The following is a 23,946-nucleotide window of genomic DNA, read 5'->3' on the forward strand; positions in this document are numbered from 1 at the left end:
TCTGTTAAATGAAGATAAAATGCTTAAGAAGTGCTTGGCACATAACCAGCAGTGTGTAGGTATCAACTTCTGTTATGTCATCACTGTGACCATCATACCACCCCACAGAAGTTGGTTTTTCAGCATCGTTCCTGACTCTCTGTTTCCTAGGATCTTTGTAGCCCCGTTACCTTTGAGAAGGTGACATCACTTATAACTGACAAATCCCAAATCTATCTCCACCATAATTCTCCCTCCTGAGTTTCCCTCCAAAATATAACTATTAGATGGACACTCTTGCCTAAATAATATTAGAGATAACTCAAACTCAGCATGTCTGTGACTAAACGTGTTCCTAAAAGGCTGATGCTTTTATTTGTTGTACTCCCTAATGGGTGCAGCCGTTGACCCACGTCAAAACCTGAGACTTACCACAAGTTCTGTTCATTCTGCTACCTCTTAAATATCACTCGTATGTGTCTTTTCCTCTCCTGTCAGTACAGTATTTTAACACTTGAGCATCTTTTAAGTGAACAGTTGAAAAATATATCTAACTCATCTCTTTGTTCCATCCTTTATCCTCTCCTGACCCATTTAGTACACTGCTTCCAGAGTCAGTTTTTAAATGCAAATGCCTCCTTGCTTAAAACTCATTTCCTATCACTTAAAGGATACAATCCAAACTGGACCCTGCCTAGTTCTTTAACCAAAAGTAAAGGAGCTTGGAATTCATTGTTTCAAATCTCTTGATGCATAACATCTCTTCCCAGTTGCCTTTCACACATACACCTACGTGCACGTGCACAGACACACACACACACACACACACACACACACACACACACACACACACACACACACACACACACACACACACACCCCACCCTTGTGCTCTGTCGCTTCTGGACAAATACCTGCTGCACAGTGAGAATCATGAAACTGGAGACTGGCTTTGGTTTCCTTTTATATCCGCAGTGTTTGGTATAGTGCCAGACGCCAGTAAGTGCATTAGAACAGCGTTTCTCACAGTGTTTGGATGAGACGGTGCTGGTCAACAGTAAAATAACTATAGAAATTAAGCGAAAGCGATCCGGAACTTTTATAGCAGTTAGGGTGATTTCATATCTGTTAAATCTAATAATTTTAAAATGGGGCTTTGTTTTCCGTATGTTCTTATTTCATTTTTCTAGTCGTTCATTTTTATTCTGTAAAAAACTTTATAAAAGTATCAGTCTGTGAGAGTTTGAAATTTTAAAAAGATGTTAGTCCTTCCGCACAGTTGGTTTGAGAAACGCTCCATTAGGAAGATTTAACTGAAATATTTACTATTTGACCTGTACCAGATTAATGTTTCCAGAGCTGTCTAAACGTCAAAGAGCACAGCAGTTTCTAAAAGAGTCGTAGCACGTGACACACACATTCACGTCTTGCAGAGACCTTCCGGTTTACTTCTATCCAGTGAATGTGTTCTGCCCATGCGGCCAGTCTGCCAGCACGTGAGTTGAGCTGCCATGTTAGTCACAGCTTGGCAGAACATACCCCTGCTACTTACAGATTTTCTTGAATGATTTCACAGTGAAAGATATAAAAACATCATTTTAGAACATTGTTTCTATATTTCTAGTCTCTTAAAATAATAATCTTCTGTTCTTAATATTTGTTGAGGGATTAATCAGATAAATTTAAAGTTCTCTTTTATTATGAAAATAGAAACGTTCATAGTTCATTCTTATCACATAGTCCTTAAATTTCTGTCTCAACTCAGCTTAAATATTAATATTGTCAGTTATGGGCCTAGTGTAATGAAATGATACAAAGAAGTATATAACTTGGTGATTCTCTTAAAGAATGTAGTTAAGTCAGTTAAACTTTTTTTAAAAAATTCTGCTATCCTTTTCCTTATGCCTTAGCAGGAGAACTAAAAGATGAACAAATCACACAATTCTTAATACTCATTTATTCAAAAATGTTTCTTTACTATTATGTGCAAGGGACTGAACAAAATTATAAAAAAACTGGTTTTTTCTTAAAACTTTTGACTATCTTGCTTGCTTAAAATATTGGCATTCATTTGATTGTGAGCCCGTTTTGAATTATTAATAGAGTAGGAGATAAGCTACTAACCATTAAAATTGAATTAATAAGCTTTAGTTCTTTAAAACAAATATAACTTACACTAATATTTATTAATGTTATTAGAAGCACTTAGCTTTAGCATGCTTACCATAAACTGAATATCTAAACATAAAATCACTCAATAAACAGCCTGTTTACTAAAAAAAAAAAAAAATTAGTTGCTGTTACAGTCTAGTAATTTCAAAACATCATACAACTACCTGAAGCTTATAGCATCGTTGTTGATGTAATCTTTATCCCAGAAGCTTTCAGATTTATCTCTATTGCAAGTGGATCTTCTATCCAGTTTCTGATTTTAGCTTTTCATAAAAAAATCACTGATCTTTGTATAATCATGCTTTTTTAAGCATGACGTACCTAGTTAGTTGTAGGACTTACTCACTGCAAGTAACAGGGTAGTCATTTTGACACAGTTCTCCTTCCTCAATCCTGTAGATGAGGGGTTAAAAGGCATTGACATTTCTTTGCTAGCCAAAAGGTTTCCCATTAGTTCTCATACTGCCCAAGCTTTCGTAATTCTTAATTAAATTCAAGTAGTGTGTGAAGAAGAGATTCTATGAAATTTGAAGGAAAAGGTGATAGCAGGGACTTTAAATGAAGTTTAATCTTACTCATGTCCTAAGCATAGTGACAAGATTAATGATAAACGTGAAAATGTTAGAACGTCTTTGTGCAATTCAAAAATACTGCCTTTAGAACTACTTTATGCATAATTCCAGTATTTTAAGTGAAGTGTATGCCAGTTCTCTATTCACTAACCAGGTGGGAGAGGGAAAAAAAGTACTTAAAGTTTTTTAAAACTAAATGAGTAAAAAGAAAGTTATATCCACTTATATTTTACTTACACAAATTTGTTCTTTAAAGAATGTTTGAAGGGGGAATGGAAATGTATCGCAAAATAGAGCTATAGTTGTATTTGTTTTCCCAAAATATACGGAGAAACTTTAGGATTGAGCTCTCAAATATAAAGATTTGCCTTTCCTAGGGAGAAAAATAACAATAAGACATGAAGTGTCTTAAAAATATCTCATTTTTCAAATATCCATGGTGAAGGGGCAGGCTTATATTTGTAGTTCTTCATTGTGAAAGTCTACATCATAGTTTTCTGTCTTATCCACTACAGTATTACAGAATTAGAGCCAGTATCCCAGTTCTAATAGAATGCTTTGGCGTTATACAGTACTTTTTTAGAATGTTTATGCTGTTGTCATGATGAATTGAAAAATAACATGACAAATTTGAAAATTCTTTATCTAATCTTAAAATCCAGAATATTTGGGGGATATTCTAAGATTACTTTAACCTTGGTTACTTTAGGTTTTATTTTTTTAAATCATAAGAAAATAAAATGGTTTCCTCATTTTAGATTGGGTTTTTATTTTTAGTATTGGTCAGTTTGAAAGTGTAGCTACTTTAAGAGTTGTGAGTGGCTGTTACATTTTGATCAGTTACAGAATGAGTTACACAACTCAAAGGCTTTAGGTAATCAAAAATTAAGTTTGTTTTCTTTCCTGTTCTAGTTACCGGTTTACTAAAATAGTGAGCATACATGATCACTTGAAAATTGGGCTTCTGGAGCACCTGAACAGAAAGGGAGTGGTTCATATTCAGCATTACAAAAGACAACTTTCTCTTTTTGAAGGGGATTACTTTGACTATTTTCCAGGTACTGGGGAAATTCCAGATTCATTGCAAGTTATTGGGATGGCTATTAATTATTCATTTCCTAAAATATGTTTATTATAGACTTGAGAGTTGGTTATACAGTAGAACTTTATTTCACTTCGTCAATTTAAAAACACCTATGTAGAAGTTTATAGTGAAATACAAAATTGAGACTCTGACATGAGTCACTTTTTCAGAGAACTCTAGAAACATCAGTCTTACTGATCAGAACAAATTTAATGGAAGAACGTTTTGAAAGTAATGTAAGAGGAATAGGATTTTTGCATGTGTATGTAAAGAAAAGCTATGTACAAAAGCACTGTAGTCTTGCCAAGAAATTTAAATAATGAGAGAGAATCATACTTCACATAATACTCCAATTTTAGGATGTTGGGTTAAGGGCAGGAATTTATAACGAGAGTTTTTCATAGATAATTAATTCTTTATAGAATAGTTGAATGATATATGCATTCTTTTTAAAAATAGTTCTTCATGGTGACAGTAGTTAAAGGTCTAAATACACTGAGCCATGGAGACTGTCCACTGGCCGAGATATTTATTACAAGAATTCTCTTAAGAATTGTTGTGTCTAGTTCTAGGTTGATTTGGGGAAAAGAGTCTTCATGAAAATATATTACCAAATAGTTTTCTTTCACATATCTTTTACTTACATGGATTTATCTTGATAGTTGTTTTTTGGAGTATTCATAATAGTTATTTTTCCTCCATTAGGAAAGCCTCTGTAGGCATTATTTGGACTTTATTTTTGAATTTGTAGAACTTTAAATAGGTTATAGTTATATAACAGTGCAATTCAGATCTTAGTCAAATATTTTCCCACTGTTCTCAGTCTCTCTAAGGACTGCTTTTCTGTGTAATTTTTACTCATTCGTCACACCTTTATTGCAGTATGTGCCAGGCATTGTGCTAGATGCCGGGTTACAAAGGTGAATAAGACATGGACCCTGCTCTTAAGTTAAGGACAATATAAGTGAGTTCACATATAGAGTTAGTCCAGAAGAAGGAATATTAATTCTTCCTTGAGATGTTCAGATGAATTTTAAAGAATAAGTAGGAATTTCTTACGGGGGCAGGAACGTTCTATGGCAGGGAGGAGTACATGCTAAGGCTCAGTCTTAATACGTTAAACTAAGGAATATATCTTAAGACCCCTAATTCAAATTCACATTCAGGAATACTCTTATTTGCAGTTTCCATTTTAAATGCATACGTGAGCACAAGCAGAGAACTGCAAAGCCACTTAGAGGAACAGATACGTTTGCTCACAAAATGATTGGCTTGCATATAATACACCGTTCTCATCGTTCCTCATGGATCAACATCTTTTCATACTAGCTTATATCCTGAACCTTCCAGTTAGCCACCTGTGAAGAGTCTGTATCACAAAGGCTAAATTAATGAACCTTATACTAAATAATGGAATTTTAGTATTTCATATTACCATATACTAAATACGAAACTTTTTAATCCTTAGATCTTCAAATGCTCTTGTCAGTTTTGCCCACTGTTAACTTGCCTACGGATCATAAAAAATATGTAAATAAATATTTAGCCTAGTTAACAAGTGCTTTTGCCTGCTGATTAATGTAGCTTTTTTACGTTTTCTCTTTTGCATCAAGAACTGAACCTACTAATACAGAATCTTTTTCTTCAGTCGATTATTGCTTTATTTTTAACGTGGTATTTGACAGAATTCTACCCAATATCAGGGTAGAATCAGGACCAACTCTAGACAAAATTATAATACAAACAAAATGTGGCTTGAGATATGTGTTTTATGATCAGTCACATTACGTCATATTTGGACTTCATTTTTTTTTTGGTGATGACCTGTAAGAGCTGGTTCTTAAACTATGGAAGTGTTGGCATTTGTCAGTGTCAGGCTGTTGAAATCAAATGAATTAATAGAGGTGGAGCTCAAAATGGCACGTGACTAGTAGAATCTCACAAAACTCAGAAGTAGCCGTAGAGATAAGATACTAATATTGTTTATATAATCCTTTTTGTTTTTATGATACATTCAGATACATTCTCAGGTTTTGTGGGGGGTTTTTAAATTCTCAGTTTTTGCTAAGGAAAACCATGTATGCTAAGTATGAGGTGTTTTTGTTTTGTTTTGTTTTGTTTTTTGTAGTTCAGGAATCATTGAGAGTAAGAGATACATTCACGTAGGCACAACATGTGTTTTACGCTTGCTGGTCCGTATTGTGTTACTGGAGTAAAGTATCTTATGAGTTAAAAAGGACATTCCGTGTGTCTACATATGTAGGACTTCTAATATATATGTGTATATATATGCCTTAAGGAAGGAATTGTTTTGGAACAGTCCCAATCGGATGGGAAAGTGACGTTTTTTATAATAGGAGAATCTTTGAGAGAAATGCTTCAGAACTCTGGTTATAGTTGTTGTTATTGAAGTAATGAAAATTATCTTTCTTCTTTAAAACACTGTTTAATGGCAGCCAGTCCCAGTATCCAGTTTTCTTGTAATTGTCAAAGATGTTCATGTTGAAAGATTGAATAATGAGTTGCATACATTACAAACCAAGCTGCATCATGACCAAAGTTAAGAAACAGGCTTCTTTCTTCTGCCAGAAAGATGGCATTGAATACTGATGTTACCTGGAGCGTGGGAATATTTTAGTTGTTTGAACTCTATTCCAATTGTGCCTTGAAATTTATACCAAAAGAGAACTTTTGATATTTAACTGGTTTTTATATTCTTTCAAGGATATAGTGACTCCTATAATAACATTATTTGCAAGGTGAGGGAGAAAAGTATGGTATTTTCAAGGTGAGAAAGAAAAGTCTGACATCAGCTTAGTTTTTAAACTGTTGTGATCTATGTGTTAGAGGAATTAAACTGGCTACTGAATGTCTGTATTTGTGTTGTACAGATTTTTAGAAAAATTAAGGTCGTGAGTTCCTTAAAACATTATGTTCAACAAATAAGATGCTTTGGGGGACCGTTTAGGACTTAATAGTTTACACTTAAATATAAAGTTTTATCTCAAAATATATTGGTTACGGTATCTTGACAGGAAATGCAGGCAGTTACTTCTTAAGACTGTTTGTGTTCTGTTGCTTACCTTGTTATCAGTCATTTATAATCACTTTCAAACTGGCATGAGTCACTGTGAAAATAAGCACTGGTTTTTGTGTCATTGACTTTTTAAAAATCCAAGTAGAGACACACTACAAAGCAGATGGTAGATTAAATGAAAATCAAACAAAAGGGGACCAGAAAGGTTTTAACAGGTGTTGTCCATTTTGGATTTAGTATTCAGGTAGAAGTGCTTGAAGAAACTTTTCAAATTACTAATTACAAGCAAAAATATTTTTGCCTCACTTTGTGATATTTCATTCAACAAAATTTGAGTACTCTGTGCCAAACATTGAAAGAAAAGAGTGGGGAAAAAAAAAGAAAAATTGGAGGATAAATACATTAGTCAATATAGGCAGAAACAATGTTATTAAACATACATTTATTGTATACGTGCTGATGCCAAGGGACGCTGTGCTCGTGTGGAGACATGAATATAAAGGATATCATGATTCTTGCTCTCATGGGAGTCTCAGTCCATTTGGCAAGACAGATAACTTAAAAATTAAAGTTACAGTGTATTATAACATAAATGCTGTAATAAATGTAAGCACTAATAAGCAATGAGGAAACATACAGGAGGAAGCACTATAAGGAAACCTGGGAAGGCTTTGCAGACAGGATACCTGAGTGGTTCGGTAGACGTTAGTAAGACAAAGAAGGTATAGTTCACATAGGTAGAGTAATGTGAACTTATAAAGTGAGAGAATGTATGGGGGTCAAGGAACCACAAGTAATCAAATAAGGCCGGGATGGAGAGAGTTTTTTTGGGTTTGGTTTGGTTTGGTTTTTTAAGGTATTGACAAAGGATCAGGCTAAATAGATGGACAAAAGACAGACCCTTCTAAAGATTTGAAATTTTAATCCACAATTGCTATTAAAGGATTTGTAGCAGGGAAGTGACGTAATTAAGTCATAAATGTTAGTAACAGATTTTAGAAGGATCACTCTGGAGGCTATGGAAAGCTACAAATAGGTTTGAATTATAGTTGGGAGCTCTTTGCAAGATAAGGGTAAATATGAATAACTAGCTGAAAACAGAAGTTCAAGGACTATTCGTGTTTGCACACCTTGATTTTTTGAAGTGTGTGGTGTAGCTTTAGGTTGCTTATATAATTGTTACACACAGTAGTAGAATGTTATACTCTTACTCTAACCCTGAGCGGATCAAATACAAGGATTTGAAAACTAGTGGATGATTATTGTAAGTGCTATCTGACCTGCAGTTTGCCTCACTGACTCCTTTTGGTCCTTTTTGTGCTAAATCGGGCAATGCACCGAGTGATGTCGTTTATCCCCTGTGTAGTCGTGGTGTATTCTAGGTTGCCTGGCCCCACCTCCAGTGCTGGGTTTATCATTAAAATGACATATATTACAAAAGGAAAAGAGAAAATGAAACTCAGAAGGCCTGTAAGATTATGGAAGTTTGAGATAGTTTGAGATATAAGAGAAATTAAGAGGAAAGGTAGAGGAAAAAATCCCTTTCCCAATTACCTCCTACACTGTAGCCTGCCTCTTGTTCTCATAAAATTTTTTACTGCTGAAAATGACATGTAAATTACTGTACAGCCTAGATAACCCACCTCAAACATTTTTAAACTGTTGACATTATTTTCATTGCCTAAGAATAATACAATAATAATTTCCATGATATTATAAAGAATTCTCCCTTTTCCCTTGAGGTAGGGGCCGCACTGCCAGTTTGGACAGCATTATTTTTATTAGATAGAAAATTCCAAAATAGATATGTGTACACATAAATTGATTTGTAATTGAAACCACAAAATGTAACCCCGTAATTTATTTTTAAAAATTGAATATGCTCAATTTTGGAGTTTTAGCCGAATAGTGTGACATATGGCCATAGTTTATAGCATCCAAGTTATCAGCATAAACTCAGCAGGCTGAACCTTTCATAGTTACCAAAACTGTTTCACTTAATCCATACAAGTGGTAAGCAAGTTTTGGAAAGCTTTTGTTTCCATTAATGTAAATCTGAACTTTTGTAAAAACAGGTTTCTACTACTTTACATGCAAGCAGCTAGCTTCACTTAAAGCACTTTGTCACTTTACTCCAAGACAGGTATCTTCCTGCAGCCAAAAAAAGTTACCTATATGACCATGTGTCTGTGTCCGTTATTACATATTCTACGTAATGGCTCTAGACATCTAATTGACAAAATAATATTGGGTTCAAAATGAAGTCACATTATATGGTATTATCAGCTTAAAATTATTTCATCCTGAGATAAAATACTGTGGAAAAGCTGTACCTCTGCCGTCTATTTTAAACCCTAAATTATTTAATTAAAAATGAAACAGAGTTGGAGAATTAATTTATTCATAATCTTAATCATGCCATAAAGGAAAATTGGATTGTTGTGTTATTGAAGAAGAGCTGGAAGAAGTAAGAACACAGTTAGCCAGAGTGCACGTAACAAACGTTTGTTTTCTCAGGCTCAGCTGATCTGTACTGTCCTTTCTAAAAATGGTTGACCCAGAAGGAAAGTTTAGAAGGCTGCTCTTTCATGATAAGGAATTGACAATGGAAGCAGTAAATACCTCTTTAAAGTTCATTTCTTGTTTGTGCTCTGTCTCAGTTTTTACCTGCTCAGGCTGATTGTCAGATGCCTGGGGTAATTAGGCAGTCCATAATCTCCACCAGTCACGTAAGAGAAGGAAAGAAGACTCTGAGCTTCTCTCCCAGTTAACCAGTAGTTTGCTGTGGTTAAAATTAATGCAGATTTTACAGCAACAGATGTTAGCATTTTCATTTACTATAAGTAATTGACTTGGAATTTGGGAAATGAATAGTTGAGTACATCATTTGAGTGGTACTTGATCAGTTACTTATTAGTGCAAGAGGCTGTAATCCTCTATATATTATCACTTCGTTTCTCTACGTTGTCACATGTTTAACGTGTGGTTTCTTTTCCTTGAAAACATATTTTATTCTTTGCAGTGTTTGAGCAATACCCCTCCACTTACTGAATATTTCCTGAATGACAAGTATCAAGAGGAACTGAATTTCGACAATCCCTTGGGAATGAGAGGTGAAATAGCTAAATCTTATGCCGAATTGATCAAGCAAATGTGGTCTGGAAAATTTAGCTACGTCACACCAAGAGCCTTTAAGGTTAGTATTGTAAATACGTTTTTAACAAGGCCTATATCACCCCCAAGAGGACAAAGATCTTTGGGAAGGGGGCGAAAAGTCACAGCTGTTACAGTGGTTTGTGGCCCTCCGAAGGGACTCAACAGCGTATATGGTGTTAAATTTTCAGGGTGGGCACAAAATAGATGATTAGTTTAAAATGTCCAGATAGAGTTCTGGGGGTGGGGAAAGAAGTAACGACATGAAGGCCGAGAAACACTGGTGTGGCTCACAATGACTTACAGACAGCAGTGAACGTTTACGGGTTGTTTTCGAATACAGCACATCTCTAAGAAACCGACATAAATATTTTATACAAATGTAAAGACTAAATATGGGCATGTCATTGAACTCTAAGAACTCTATTTTGAGAGTGATTATAGGTTTGAAAAATTATTGAAATGAAACTAGTCTGCAAAGCAAGCACTAAATATTAAATATATTTTCAATGTAATTCTTAAGCTTTTAAGTTTTGCTAATTTGTGAAGTAGATAATTCTTAGAATCAGTAAAATCTCAAGCAATTTAGTTTGTCATTCAAATAAGAATGGAACTGAAATTTAGCTTTATTTAGCTTTATATTGTTGAAGTTTTCCTAATTAATTATATAGCTGAGATTTATGAGAAATTTTAAACATTTGAAGAAAATAAGCAGTTTTCAACCACTGTTTATACTGCTTAAATGATGTTCATATAGGACATCAACTGGGCACATTTTATTATCTATATACTAGGTTTTAAAAAATAAAAAATTTATCAAAAAAACTCCTGCATTTATATTCCTTAACTTACCAAACTTAGGACAAAACTAGTTCAGACAAGTCTTTTCTCAACCCTTACCCATAATTCCAATTAGTTTCATTTTACAAGATGTTCTTTTTTTAAATTATGTTTAAATAGGTCCTTGATATGACTTTTTTTCTTTTGCCTTTCTTTTCAGTCTCATCAAAAAAAATACCTAGCACCGCAAAAACTAGGAAAATTATATATGACTACGAATATTCTTTTAATCTCTATGAGATTTATCCTCTCTTTACACACAGAAACTAAATAAGAGCTTTGTAATTTTTTCAAGTGTAAATATTTCAAGTGAAATGTTATTGAATTTTAAATCTTTAGTGTTTCTCAATCCTTTGTACAAAGCTATACCGTATTTTCTCATTGTTCTCTCCTCAGGTTAACATTTCTATTTTACAGGTTAGTTATCATTAAAATATTTTTAGATATGTAATTATTTACATGTATTTATCCATATGTAATTATCTTATCTGCAAAAGACTACAAAAGTGCCACAAGTTGATTTGAGGGTTACAAATAAATTTTAGGAAGTAGGCGAATTCACACACATGGAATCTGCGAATAATGAAAACTGACCTGTATATTTTTTAAATCAGGCTTGTCCCTCGACCCTGATTTTATAGTTTTACTTTTGTTACAGACACAGGTAGGACGTTTTGCACCTCAGTTCTCTGGATACCAGCAGCAGGACTGTCAGGAGCTATTAGCTTTCCTGTTAGATGGACTACATGAGGATTTGAATAGGATTAGGAAAAAACCATATATACAATTAAAAGATGCTGATGGAAGACCAGATAAGGTAAATTTAACCATATTATTGTCACCATTGTTATAATAATGGGATATCTCTGTGTAATAAGTGTCTGTTTTCCTTATAGGTAGTTGCTGAAGAAGCCTGGGAAAACCATTTAAAAAGAAATGATTCTATCATAGTAGATATATTTCATGGCCTTTTTAAATCAACTTTAGTTTGTCCTGAATGTGCTAAGATTTCAGTAACATTTGATCCTTTTTGTTACTTGACACTTCCATTGCCCATGAAAAAAGAACGGACCTTGGAAGTTTATTTAGTTAGAATGGATCCACTTACCAAACCTATGCAGGTAAGAAATGATTAATTTTTCGTAAAAATAACAAATGCAAAGAAAATAGCGTTGAGTCCTGATGCCTCAAGTACAATTTGATAATAATAAGCTTTTTTGCATAAGAGAATTTTATGTGCTAATTAGTACAACTTTTCGGAATCTTGAAAGGGTGAGGCATGTGTAAAGTACCATTATTTGTCGTGTAAAAACAAAATTTTCAAAGACTTTTTCGTATCAAAGGAAAATGAGAGGTGGTTTGATTTTACAGTATCGGTATGAATGTTAGCTTACAAAGATTAACAACATAGTATTGTTTTCTCAGTTTTCCAACATGACCTTTCTTGAATGTTCAATGTCATTTTTTTCCCTGCTGGCTGTTGGAAGTGAAACTCATGATATGACAATGATATATTTAAGTACCTGTAATTTTTAGGCATATTAAGAACTTGGAAGAGAAGTGGAAATTTAGTTAGGTTGAAAATACTTGCTTCAGTAATGTTCTAATATTTTAAAAGTTTGGGCTATCAAATGCCACTTATTCTGTGCAAGAGCCCTGTGTGAGACCTTGCTATCAATTGTCTGCATGACTCCGTTGCCTAGTGTTATAATTGGATTATTTTACATTTTATGGAGCAAAGCACTATCGTTTCTCCCTTTATTAATCAGTTAATCCTTTTCTGACACTTTACCCACCCTAATAAAAGTACTTCCTTCCTTTTCTAATTCTGTTCCCCTAAGTAGCACTTACCAAATTTTATTGTGACCTTTGATTTACTTTAACTTTGGTCCCCTAGACCATGAACTCTTTGAAGAAAGGGACTTTGTAAATGTTTGTATTCCCAGCTCTCATGACTTAGAAATGTTCAGAAATTGTATTCATTCCGATGTGTGTTGGGCACCTGCTGAGTGTAAGCAAAGTAGACACAGTTCCCGCTTCAGAAGATTGTTTATTAAAGATCTTAGAAAAACAGATGATTGAACTTGGTGTACCCCCCAAAAAATAATAAATAACATTAAAAGTAAAAAAAAAAAAAAGTATAGGGGCGAAAAGTCTGGAAGGAAAGTAACCAAGATTTTAAGAATTATCTCTGAGGGTTGGAAGTAGAAGTAGTTTTGTGTTTTCTTAATCATGATTTGCTCTGTGTTCAAAGTTTTTGTACTTGAATTATTTCTTTAATAAAGTCTAAAGAATAAGAAAAAAAAAGATCTTCGTTTAGGGTTCCACCAGAAATTCAGGTTGTTAGAGCATATTAATTGTCTTAGTCTGCTCGGGGTACCATAACAACACCATAGCAACAACAGAAATTTATTTTCCCACGGTTCTGGAGGCTCTAAGATAAAAGAGCCAGCTTGGGGGTTTCTAGCACAGACTCTTCCTCACTTACAGATGGCCACCTCCTCCTCCAGCTGTGTCCTCACACTGGCAGGGAGAGAGATACTGGGGGCACAAGCTTTCTAGTGTCTCTTCTTATAAGGATGCTAATCCTATCATGAGGGCCCTACCTTCATGACCTCATCTAAATCTCTAAGGCCCCCATCTCCAAATACCATCACACTGGTGCTTAGAGCTTTACAAATGAATTTTTTTAATATAAATTTATTTATTTATTTATTTATTTATTGGCTGCGTCGGGTCAGGTCTTCGTTGCTGTGCACACAGGCTTTCTCTAGTTGTGAGCAGGAGCTACACTTCACTGTGGTGCGCGGGCTTCTCATTGTGGTGGCTTCTCTTGTGGCAGAGCACGGGCTCTAGGCACTCAGGCTTCAGTAGTTGTGGCGCATGGGCTCAGTAGTTGTGGCTCACAGGCTCTAGAGGACAGGCTCAGTAGTTGTGGTGCATGGGCTGTTACTCCACAGCATGTGGGATCTTGCCGGACCAGGGCTCGAACCCATGTCCCCTCCATTGGCAGGCGGATTCTTCACCGCTGCGCCACCAGGGAAGTCCCCACATACGAATTTTGAGAAGACAGAATTCAGTCCATAGCAATGTTCATGAAATCTATATGAAAGGTATGCTTTGAACAAAATTGTCATCTTACCGTTCATTTAGCAGAAGTGTTCAGGTTTACTATCAACAAGCGCACACAATATAAAGTATTCATAAAAATATAGTCCTTTCGTTTCAAACAAAGTCTAGTAGAGACTAGTCATGTACTCAGTTATGCAAATTTTAACCCATTTCTTTTGCTGTTTATGTATTTCCCTCATGAACTTCTTGAACCTGGTGCCCTCATGTCAGCATTTCATCCAGTGGTTCATACAGGAGAGGCACGGTACTTGCCCTTATCCATGAGCAAGGTTAATAAATACCTGCTTTTATTTTTGGCCAATCACATCCTGTACATACTCACTTATTCACTTGTTTATAAGTGTGGTATTTTGAACATTCTTTTCAATGGAGAGAAGGTATAGCAGTGCTAAACTACACCCTTACCTCTCTAGTTTTAACTTTACAAATATATGCCAGTGAGTATAATGGAATAAGAGGGGAGTATAAAAAAGTGAGTAAAAACTTACTGCAACATAAAAATAAATGTACCCTATTCCTCTACACTCTTGTTAAAGATAGTACTTTCCCATGCCAGTAATGTAATATGTATTATATAGAAGCAGATTGAATTCAAGTTACACATTAGTCAGTAAGGTATGTATTGAATGGTCTCCTAAAATTTGGGTTTTAAGTTATTTTTCCAAAAACATAAATTTGTGGAGGTTAAAGCCATGGTCAGCACGGAGGAATTGGGATTTTTTTTTCCTCTTGGAGGCAGTAACAATTCAAATCCAAAGTCATCACCTCGTTAGCACTATGCTTTAGTCAGCTCTAGAGGACAAGGGAGTTAGCTAGGATCGCCCACTTGATGAGTTTTCCCATCACTGAAGTTGATTTAAGTCATGGAAGTCTATTTGTAATTATACTGAACATGTATTATGTACTGGGCTGATATACTGTGCAGGGTGCTGGAGGTACAAAAGTGTTCCTAGTCCTTGTTCTCAAGAAGTTTTTCATACAGTTTGAAAAGTGCCCTGACAGGGTGTTGTAGAGGTATGCAAAAGGAATAACCTACCCGAACTGGCGATGGCCACCTGTGCTGAATCCTGAAGGATGATTAGGTTTTAAGCACATGAAAGTTGGAAATAAATCATAATAGACCAAGAGAGTGGCACGTACAAAGGGCTGAAGGCGAAAGAGAACACGGACCACTTCTGGAAACTACAAGTTGATAATATGGTAAGCAGAAGCTAGATCACAAAGAACCTTGATGCTATCATAGGAAGTTTGGACTTCATCCTAAAGACTAAGGGGGCCGTTAGAAGTTATCAAGTATAAAGAAATTGTGTGGTCAGATTTGTTTCAGAAAGAATACTCTGGCTAGTGCAGAGATTGGATTGGAGAGGCTTAGATCAGATGTACTGAGACCAGGTAAGAGGTTTTTGCATTGAGGAGATGACAAGTGACAAGGGCTTGAATTCTTAAGCGACGTGTCAGGATGGCAGTCAGATAGAAGAACCAGTTGAATATAGGAGCTGAAAATGTATTGAGAGTATTCAAGTTTATTGAATCGGAAAACTGAGGAGAGAGTGGTACAATTTGTTTTAATGGGAGATACAGGAAGAAAGGTTTAAGAAGAAACCTATTTTAGTAATGGATGTGTTGACCTAGCATGACCCAAATCTGTGTTTAGTATTGGACAAGTTGAGATTCATGAGGAAAATATAGGAGAGATGTCAGTAGGCCTTGACTTTATGTATGTAGACTAGAGCAGAGAGGTCTGTGCTTGAGATATAAATTGGGTGGTGAGCTCTGTGAAGATGGTAGTGAATGTCTTAGAAGGATGAGATCACCCAATTGATCATCTAAACCAAAACTGTTTTAAAAATAAAAAGAGCCATATTAATAATTATATCAGGACAGCAGGCTAATCCAGGACTGGCCAAAGCAAACTGGGATATATTGTCACCTACTCTGAAGGAGAGCATATAGAATCAAGAATGCTATGGATAAAACTCTGAAGGACGATACTAGAGGGTTAGTTCCTTCCTCAAAAGAAGGTATGTCCATGGCATTAGAAAAGAATGAGAAATAGTGGTATTGTAGGGAAAGGAACATTTTGAAGGAGGCAGTGGTCGGCAGTAATGCTAAAATAAAGATGTTACAGATTTGGTTAAATGGTAGTATTGACAGCCTTAGTAACAGGTGAAGGCAGTAAGCTAGAAGTGGATTAATAAGTGAATGGGAGATGAGTTATGATAGTGTAGACATTACTTTTAACAATGTTATTTATAAAGCAGAGGAGAGGGCTTCCCTGGTGGCGCAGTGGTTAAGAATCCTCCCGTCAGTGCAGGGGACACGGGTTCGAGCCCTGGTCCAGGAAGATCCCACATGCCATGGAGCAGCTAAGCCCGTGCGCCACAGCTACTGAGCCCACGTGCCACAACTGCTGAAGCCCACGAGCCTGGAGCCCGTGCTCCGCAACAAGAGAAACCACTGCCAAAAGAGCCTGTGCACTGCAATGAAGAGTAGCCCCCGCTCTCCACAACTACAGAAAAGCCCCGCACGCAGCAGTGAAGACCCAATGCAGCCAATAAATAAGAATTATAAAAAAAAAAAAGTTAAAAAAAAATAAAAGAGGAGAAAGGGAGGTGATTAGTGGAGAATTGTTAGAAAGCAATGAGATTGTTTTGTTTTTTGAGACTTGTATATAGTTCAGTGCTTTTATAAGAGTCAGTATAAAATGAAATAAAGGATAATTGCTGGGTTTATGTTCTAGAGGAGGCAGAATAGGGTATATAGATGCCAGGGTTAGCCTTGAATGGGAGGAGGAACACTTGATTCTTTTTCCTTGTGTCAAAAGAAACAGAGAAAAGGACCTTTTGGACTCAGGTTTGTAGGGGGAGCAGTAAGTTGGAGACTGTCCTGCCCGGCAGCCTGTGTTTTCTCAGTGAAATAGGCAGTCTGCTGATAGTGAGGGGAGAAGCGGGGAAATAGGAGGCCTAAGAAATGACAATTCTAAGTAGTTTTTGAGAGAAATAAGAGAATAAGCAAATAAAGGATACACAGAAGAATTTCTGGCTAGTGTTGAAAGATCAGTTGAGATTGGGCACTGTGAGTTTGTAGTACACCGGTCTCTAAAGTTGGGCAGGACTTCCCTGGTGGCGCAGTGGTTAAGAATCCGCCTGCCAATGCAGGGAACTCGGGTTTGATCCCTGAGCCGGGAAGATTCCACATGCCACGGAGCAACTAAGCCCGTGTGCCACAACTACTGAGCCCATGTGCTGCAGCTACTGAAGCCCGAGTGCCTAGAGCCTGTGCTCTGCAACAAGAGAAGCCACCGCAGTGAGAAGCCCATGCACAGCAAAGAGTAGCCCCCGCTTGCCACAACTAGAGAAAGCCTGTATGCAGCAATGAAGACCCAACACAGCCAATAAATAAATAAATAAAAATAAATAATAAATTAAAAAATAAAGTTGGGCAATTTAATCCAGTATATCTAAACAACTCTGAGAAAGTATAGCAAGAATAAAACTGAGACGCAAAGTATTTTTGCATTACGGAAAAACCCAAACGAACTTTTTGGCCAACCCAACAATTAAAGTTTTTGCAGTGGGATGATTGAAGAGGTGAATCATGGGGATGGAAGGGCATGGAGGTAGTAGGGAGCCGATAAACTAGGAGAAAAATGAGAGTTAAAAGCGCTAGATATTTCACTGCAAGCCAAGAATAGGAAGGAATGAGTTTCCAGGAAAAGTAAATAGTGGTTAGGCAGTTAAGAGTTTAAGATATCAGAGGTGGAGCAGGAGATGGCAGGGTCCAAGAAGTGAACTACGGTTGAATGCAAGTGTAGGTCTTTGAATTGAGGAGTCAAGGAACAGTAAGGCTAATAAGGTAAACCATTCATGTGGACTTTGTCACCCAGGATGATGGCAAGATTGGAGACAAGACACGGTGAGCCAAATGCCAAGTGAATGTGAGGAAGCAACCAGAAGGTCAGTCTCATCTCGTGAATAATTTTCCAAAGTAATAAATTTATGATAACTTTTTTTTTCAGTACAAAGTGGTTGTCCCCAAAATTGGAAACATACTTGATCTTTGTACAGCACTGTCTGCTTTGTCAGGAGTACCTGCAGATAAGGTAGGATGTTTCCGGATTTAAAGTATGTAAGTTGGAGTTTAGTTTTTCACTGTCGTAAAACCAGCTTAATAGAAATTTATTTTCTTTGTAGATGATAGTAACTGATATATACAATCACAGATTTCACAGAATATTTGCAATGGATGAAAACCTTAGTAGTATTATGGAACGGGATGATATTTATGTGTAAGTGTGAAACTCATTGTGCAAATATTACTTGAGAAAAAATTAAAAAGAAATATAATAAAGTTTTCAGAATTTATAGTCAGTTTTATCCTTGTAGGTTTGAGATTAACATCAATAGGACGGAAGACACAGAGCATGTGATTATTCCCGTTTGCCTGAGAGAAAAATTTAGACACTCAGGTTACACCCACCATACTGGTTCTTCACTTTTTGGTCAGCCTTTTCTTATGGCCGTACCACGAAACAACACTGAAGATAAACTCTATAATCTTCTGCTTGTGAGAATGTGGTAAGTGGCAAACAATTCTACAATAACAAAATAAAATATTACATTGCTAGTAAAAGTAAACATGAAAGGTACTCTCAGAGTATAATTAGTCGTCTGTATTATCTCAGCTTTGTTTAGACAGGTAGCAATGTAAGAAATCACATTATAGTCTAATCCCGTTTCTTGATCATGTAAAGTACTGATGTAATTTCAAACCCAGGAAGCATAAATTCTTTTAGTTGTTTTACACCAAAAGTTTACAGATGGAAGAAAGTAGGAATTTATCATGTATGCACTCCGAAGTCATAACAAATGTCATATGCTTCATTTCTTTGTACACAAGAACTCATACTGATATGTAGTTTTATTTAAAAGGACAAACTTTATGGTTGATCCTTTTGTAAGGCCTTCTTGTCTTCCTAAAACCACGATTTGAATTGTAATCAAGAATGCCATTTGCTCCCTTTCTTTTATCCCTTATGGAGGCACATGTAGGGCTCTTTTGGCGTACCTGTTTTAACCATTATAGTCCGATAAACCATACATAAAGATCACATTATAAACTGCAAGTGATCTTAGCAATGGTACATGTCGTCTAAATGAAGATCTTTGTAAAAATAATTCTATGTCGAGAAATTATTTGCCACAAACTTTTAACATACATATTGATAAAAGAAAGATGTTAAAACCCTAGAAGTAATAAATTAACTTATTTTTATAAAGACAACCAAACACAGATGATTATGCTACCATATCTTGAGTTTGAATTTATCATTGAATCCACTAATGACCACTGTTAATTGCATTTAAAAGTTTTGTTTTATTGAAAGAATGAAAAATTTAAGTTTTTACCTTTATAGAACTGAACTTGTTTGATTTATGATTTTATTTAAGCCGATATGTCAAAATATCTACTGACACCGAAGAAAATGAAGGATCCCTACACTGCTGTAAGGACCAAAATATTAATGGGAATGGCCCAAATGGCATACATGAAGAAGGCTCACCAAGTAAGACTTCCCTATTAAATTGTAAGAACTTTTCACTTGGGTTGTTGCTGCAGAGAAAAATTAGGAGGATGAGGATTAAGGAGCTAAACAATATCTGCAAGCCTGGGAAAAATAATGTTAGTATTGATAAGTTTTAAAGGTAGCATTGGGTGTATTTAAAGATTTCTGATGTCAAATATTAGGTGAAATGGAAACAGACGAGCCAGATGATGAATCCAGCCAGGATCAAGAACTTCCCTCTGAGAATGAAAACAGTCAGTCTGAAGATTCAGTTGGAGGAGATAATGATTCTGAAAATGGATTATGTACAGAGGAAACTTGCAAAGGTCAACTCACGGGACACAAAAAACGATTGTTTACATTCCAGTTCAACAACTTAGGCAATACTGATATCAACTACATCAAAGATGATACCAGGCATATAAGATTTGATGATAGGCAGCTTAGGCTAGATGGTAAGTATTTGTGGAAAAAGGCTTAAACGCTAAACTTGAGCAAAGAATGTTACTTTTTTTTGGTGAAACCGTGAAATTCAGCACTGTCATGAAAAATAACATTTACTTATCTATCTACATTTTTTAATGAAAAGCCTTCATTTCTAAGTATACTAAAGCACATCAGTGTTTATTAAATGATGGTTGGACTTATGCTTAAGTTTTGTATGTTTTTTTTTTAAATCTCTAAAATACTTTAATGGCTTGGAAACAGCGATTTACCCTGATAAACGAGTGCAGGTAGAAGAGATTTGTTTATTCTGGTATATATTTTAACATTAAAATATATTAGTTTTTAACATTAAGGCATATTAAATCTTAAAGAAAAAAATATGTTTTCCACCTTAGAAAGATCTTTTCTTGCTTTGGATTGGGATCCTGATTTGAAAAAAAGATATTTTGATGAAAATGCTGCTGAGGTAAGTCATCACTCATTCCTTCTTTATCTGTCCCATGCTGATCACACTGTTTTGTTACACTCTTTTGCTTCTACCAGATATGTTTATTTTGCAGTAAAAAATTGGTTATGTACTAAAAGAGGAAGAGCTTGTTGGTTTTGAAGCTGCTTTCTGTTTAAACTTTCTGGTTGTCCATATAGGTGTGTATACAGAAGAAGTATAGTGTATATCTCAGCTGAAATAAGCTTTATGATTTTTTTGAGAATATTTAGGAGTTTTTCATTACTATTCATAGTAATATGGTATCACTAAAATGAGTTTTGTTTCATTTGTTTTCTTAACTCAAGAAATACTTCTCTTTAGGATTTTGAAAAACATGAAAGTGTGGAATACAAACCTCCTAAAAAACCCTTTGTGAAATTAAAAGATTGCATTGAGCTTTTTACAACAAAAGAAAAGCTAGGTGCTGAAGATCCCTGGTAAGAGACAAAATTAAATAATTGTTTCTAATTATTTGTTAAGGATTTATACTGAGGTATGTGCAACATGAAATTGAAAAAGTGATAAATTCCCTTGAAGTATAAGCATTTCTTTATACGCTAATAATCTATTAAGAGGGATGCAAATGTCTTTAAAATTATTACTGTAATGTTAAGTTTTAATCTTGTTGCTATATTTTCCATAGTAGCCATTTTACGGTGAATAATTGATTTTAGTTACGTGTTCCCATGAACTTTTATCTGTGCAGCTATTTCAGGAGAAGCTTTTTTAGGAAAAATCACAATCTGTTTTGTGGTGTTACTAATTCTGTTAGAGTCCAGAAATTTTGAGATTTTTCTAATACCTATATCTCAGTACACTTTTATGATACATCCATAAAAAATAATAGTAGAAGTTCCTGTCAGCCTGGGAAACATAAGGCATTACCTGATATCACCGCTAACATTGTCTCTAACAAGCCTTAAATAGTTCTGTTTATTTTTAGGTATTGTCCGAATTGTAAAGAACATCAGCAGGCCACAAAGAAACTGGATTTATGGTCCCTGCCTCCAGTGCTTGTGGTGCATCTCAAGCGATTTTCTTACAGTCGCTACATGAGAGACAAGTTGGATACTTTAGTTGATTTTCCTATCAAGTAAGTTCTGATTGTGCTTCATAAACATTGGGCACCTCTATCTTTTTTTAGACGTTAGGTAGCATCGCACCCAAATTTTAGGGTTTTTTATTTTTGTTTATTAACTTTTACACATAGTTGACTTTAAATATTATATTGGTTTCAGATGTACAACATGGTGATGTGATATTCTTATACATTACATAGCATACAGAATTATTACAATAGTATTGACTGTGCTGTACATTAAGTCCCTTTGACCTGTAACTGGTGGCTTGTACCTCTTAATCCCCTTCACCTGTTTCTCCCCTGCCTCCACCTTCTTCCCCTCTGGCAACCACCAGTTTGTTCTCCGTGTCTGTGGGTCTGTTTCTGTTTTGTTATATTTGCTCATTTGTTTTGTTTTTTAGATTCCAATCTCAGTTTTTGAGTGTATTTTTGGGTAGTTTTAACAATTTGTATGGCTCAGTAACAATTTTTATTCCTTCTTACGAGATCTTTCAAAGAACAAAGAGAAAATATATTTTTTTAAAGGAATAAAACTCATTCTATGTTACATTATCTTATGAGTTCACTGGCCCTGTTTATAAATCTAAGATACTTCATGGATCTTGTGATTTTGTTTTTCCTATGAACTATTTCATCATTAATCCTCAATTATTCCTAAATGCTTTTTTTAGAAGATTAATGTGAAAACAGAATAATGGAATTGCTTAGAAGGAGGGTGATGCAGTAGTGTAGTAAGTCATCCGTATTGTCATCCTTCAGTTTTCTTATTGCAGTGTCCAGAGTATGACATCCTGTTTGTAAAAATGTATAAAGAAGTCTGGAGAGAGCATCTTGATGTAGCCTTTCTTTTGTTTTTCTTTTAAACGTTCACTAAACATAATTGAGAATTCAGAGGGACGAAAAGGGAATATTGTATCTTCATTCATGGAGTCCAGGAAGGACTTCATCACACACTATTTTGTGACAAGAACAAGCTACTCTTCCTTTTGCAAAAAAAAAAAAAAAAGTTGGCAGTATTCTTTCATGTTGGTGCACCAAATTTGCTTAATACAATTAGTAAGTAAACAAATACTGAAGGCAGGTGTGTAAGCATGCACAGGTGATTAGAAGGAAATAGGTGATGTAATATTGAAAGCATTCTTTGGATTGCTTATGCTAATTGGTGGTTATAAATTTAAAATTGAAAATGTTTTGCAATTATAGAACAAAAAGTGCTAATTTTCTCTTTAACAAAACAATGTTTGCAAGAATACAGCATTTTGAAAATGTGAGTACGAGAAGAAACAGAAGTAATGATAAGAAAGACTCTATTAGAGATGTATTTGAAATTTAGAATCATCATTTTTTTTAATTATGCAAACACAAGAAGAATAACCAGAAATAATGATAAGCTATAAAATGGTTGTATTCCAGTTTCATGCATGAGAGGTTATAGAAACAGTTGGTTGTATTTCAGAGAATGTTGCCCATGTAGGGTACAGAGATCATCAAAACCTGAAAAACACAGAACAGATATTGGGATGATATTTAAATATATAATTATATTTAAATTTTGATAAAATTTCTAAGAAAATTGTTTTTTCACTATCCCTTTATTCTTCCTTAAATAAATCATTTCTTAAAAATGACTTAAAAATATAAAAGAACCCAGATGGTAAATGGTGATGCCTATATTTCCTCATATACCAAGAGAGAAATGTATTAGCATGAAAACATTAATCTGAATAACAACAGTCAGTGGAGAATTTTTAAATTCTCAACCCCTGAGAAAACTTTTGCCAAAATAGTCAGATCTCAAGGGTATTTATATAATTTGTTTTATAAATTTATTTGGCTCTTAGTAATTTCTTTAGTGATATATACAGGTGTATATATAAAAAATGGGAGTATATTTAAATGAGAGTCAGACAACAATGACAAAAGGGAGTAGAATTCATTACATTTAGGGAAAACATAGAACTAACTTGATCTCTTTTTTAAACAGTGATTTGGATATGTCGGAATTCCTAATTAATCCAAATGCAGGTCCTTGCCGCTATAACTTGATTGCTGTTTCCAACCACTATGGAGGGATGGGAGGAGGACACTGTAAGTGGATAGTTTACCTGTTTACTAAAATCATGATGTTTGATAACTCCAGACATTTTTCCTTAAGATATTTATTACTTCTTAAAGGAAAAATGTGAGATGTGTCTTACATATAGTACTCACTCAGTAGATATTGATTAATGAATGAATCAGATTTTAAACCTTTTTTTGTTAACATCGAGAGTAGAGGATTGAGTTAATCATACTCCTTAGTTCAAGGCGTAGGAAATCACTGGTCCTTTCAGGGCTCCTGTCTCTCCCCTTCCCTTTCTAACATGTTTGATGTATGTGCTCTCATAAATAGTGCA

At 35.1% G+C, this 23,946-nt stretch overlaps 1 protein-coding gene across 9 annotated transcripts in view; it reads left to right on the forward strand.

Moving 5' to 3' along the window:
• USP15 (ubiquitin specific peptidase 15) overlaps positions 1-23,946 on the forward strand; it is a 115,894-nt gene that overhangs the window by 82,793 nt on the left and 9,155 nt on the right. For 6 of the 9 annotated variants that reach the window (XM_057704103.1, XM_057704102.1, XM_057704100.1 and 3 more), the window contains 12 exons: positions 9,867-10,040; positions 11,496-11,654; positions 11,734-11,958; positions 17,988-18,071; positions 18,163-18,257; positions 18,355-18,546; positions 19,420-19,535; positions 19,718-19,990; positions 20,378-20,448; positions 20,791-20,906; positions 21,413-21,562; positions 23,535-23,638. In XM_057704103.1, the coding sequence (XP_057560086.1) occupies positions 9,867-10,040; positions 11,496-11,654; positions 11,734-11,958; positions 17,988-18,071; positions 18,163-18,257; positions 18,355-18,546; positions 19,420-19,535; positions 19,718-19,990; positions 20,378-20,448; positions 20,791-20,906; positions 21,413-21,562; positions 23,535-23,638 (1,759 nt within the window). Of the gene's footprint in view, positions 1-1,322; positions 1,476-3,635; positions 3,782-9,866; positions 10,041-11,495; positions 11,655-11,733; positions 11,959-17,855; positions 17,959-17,987; positions 18,072-18,162; positions 18,258-18,354; positions 18,547-19,419; positions 19,536-19,717; positions 19,991-20,377; positions 20,449-20,790; positions 20,907-21,412; positions 21,563-23,534; positions 23,639-23,946 lie in introns of those variants that run through there. The other 3 variants (XM_057704107.1, XM_057704108.1, XR_009048569.1) reach the window with 3 other exon arrangements.

The sequence above is a fragment of the Hippopotamus amphibius genome, chromosome 12, assembly GCF_030028045.1.
Source record: "Hippopotamus amphibius kiboko isolate mHipAmp2 chromosome 12, mHipAmp2.hap2, whole genome shotgun sequence".
Taxonomy (NCBI): Eukaryota; Metazoa; Chordata; class Mammalia; order Artiodactyla; family Hippopotamidae; genus Hippopotamus; species Hippopotamus amphibius.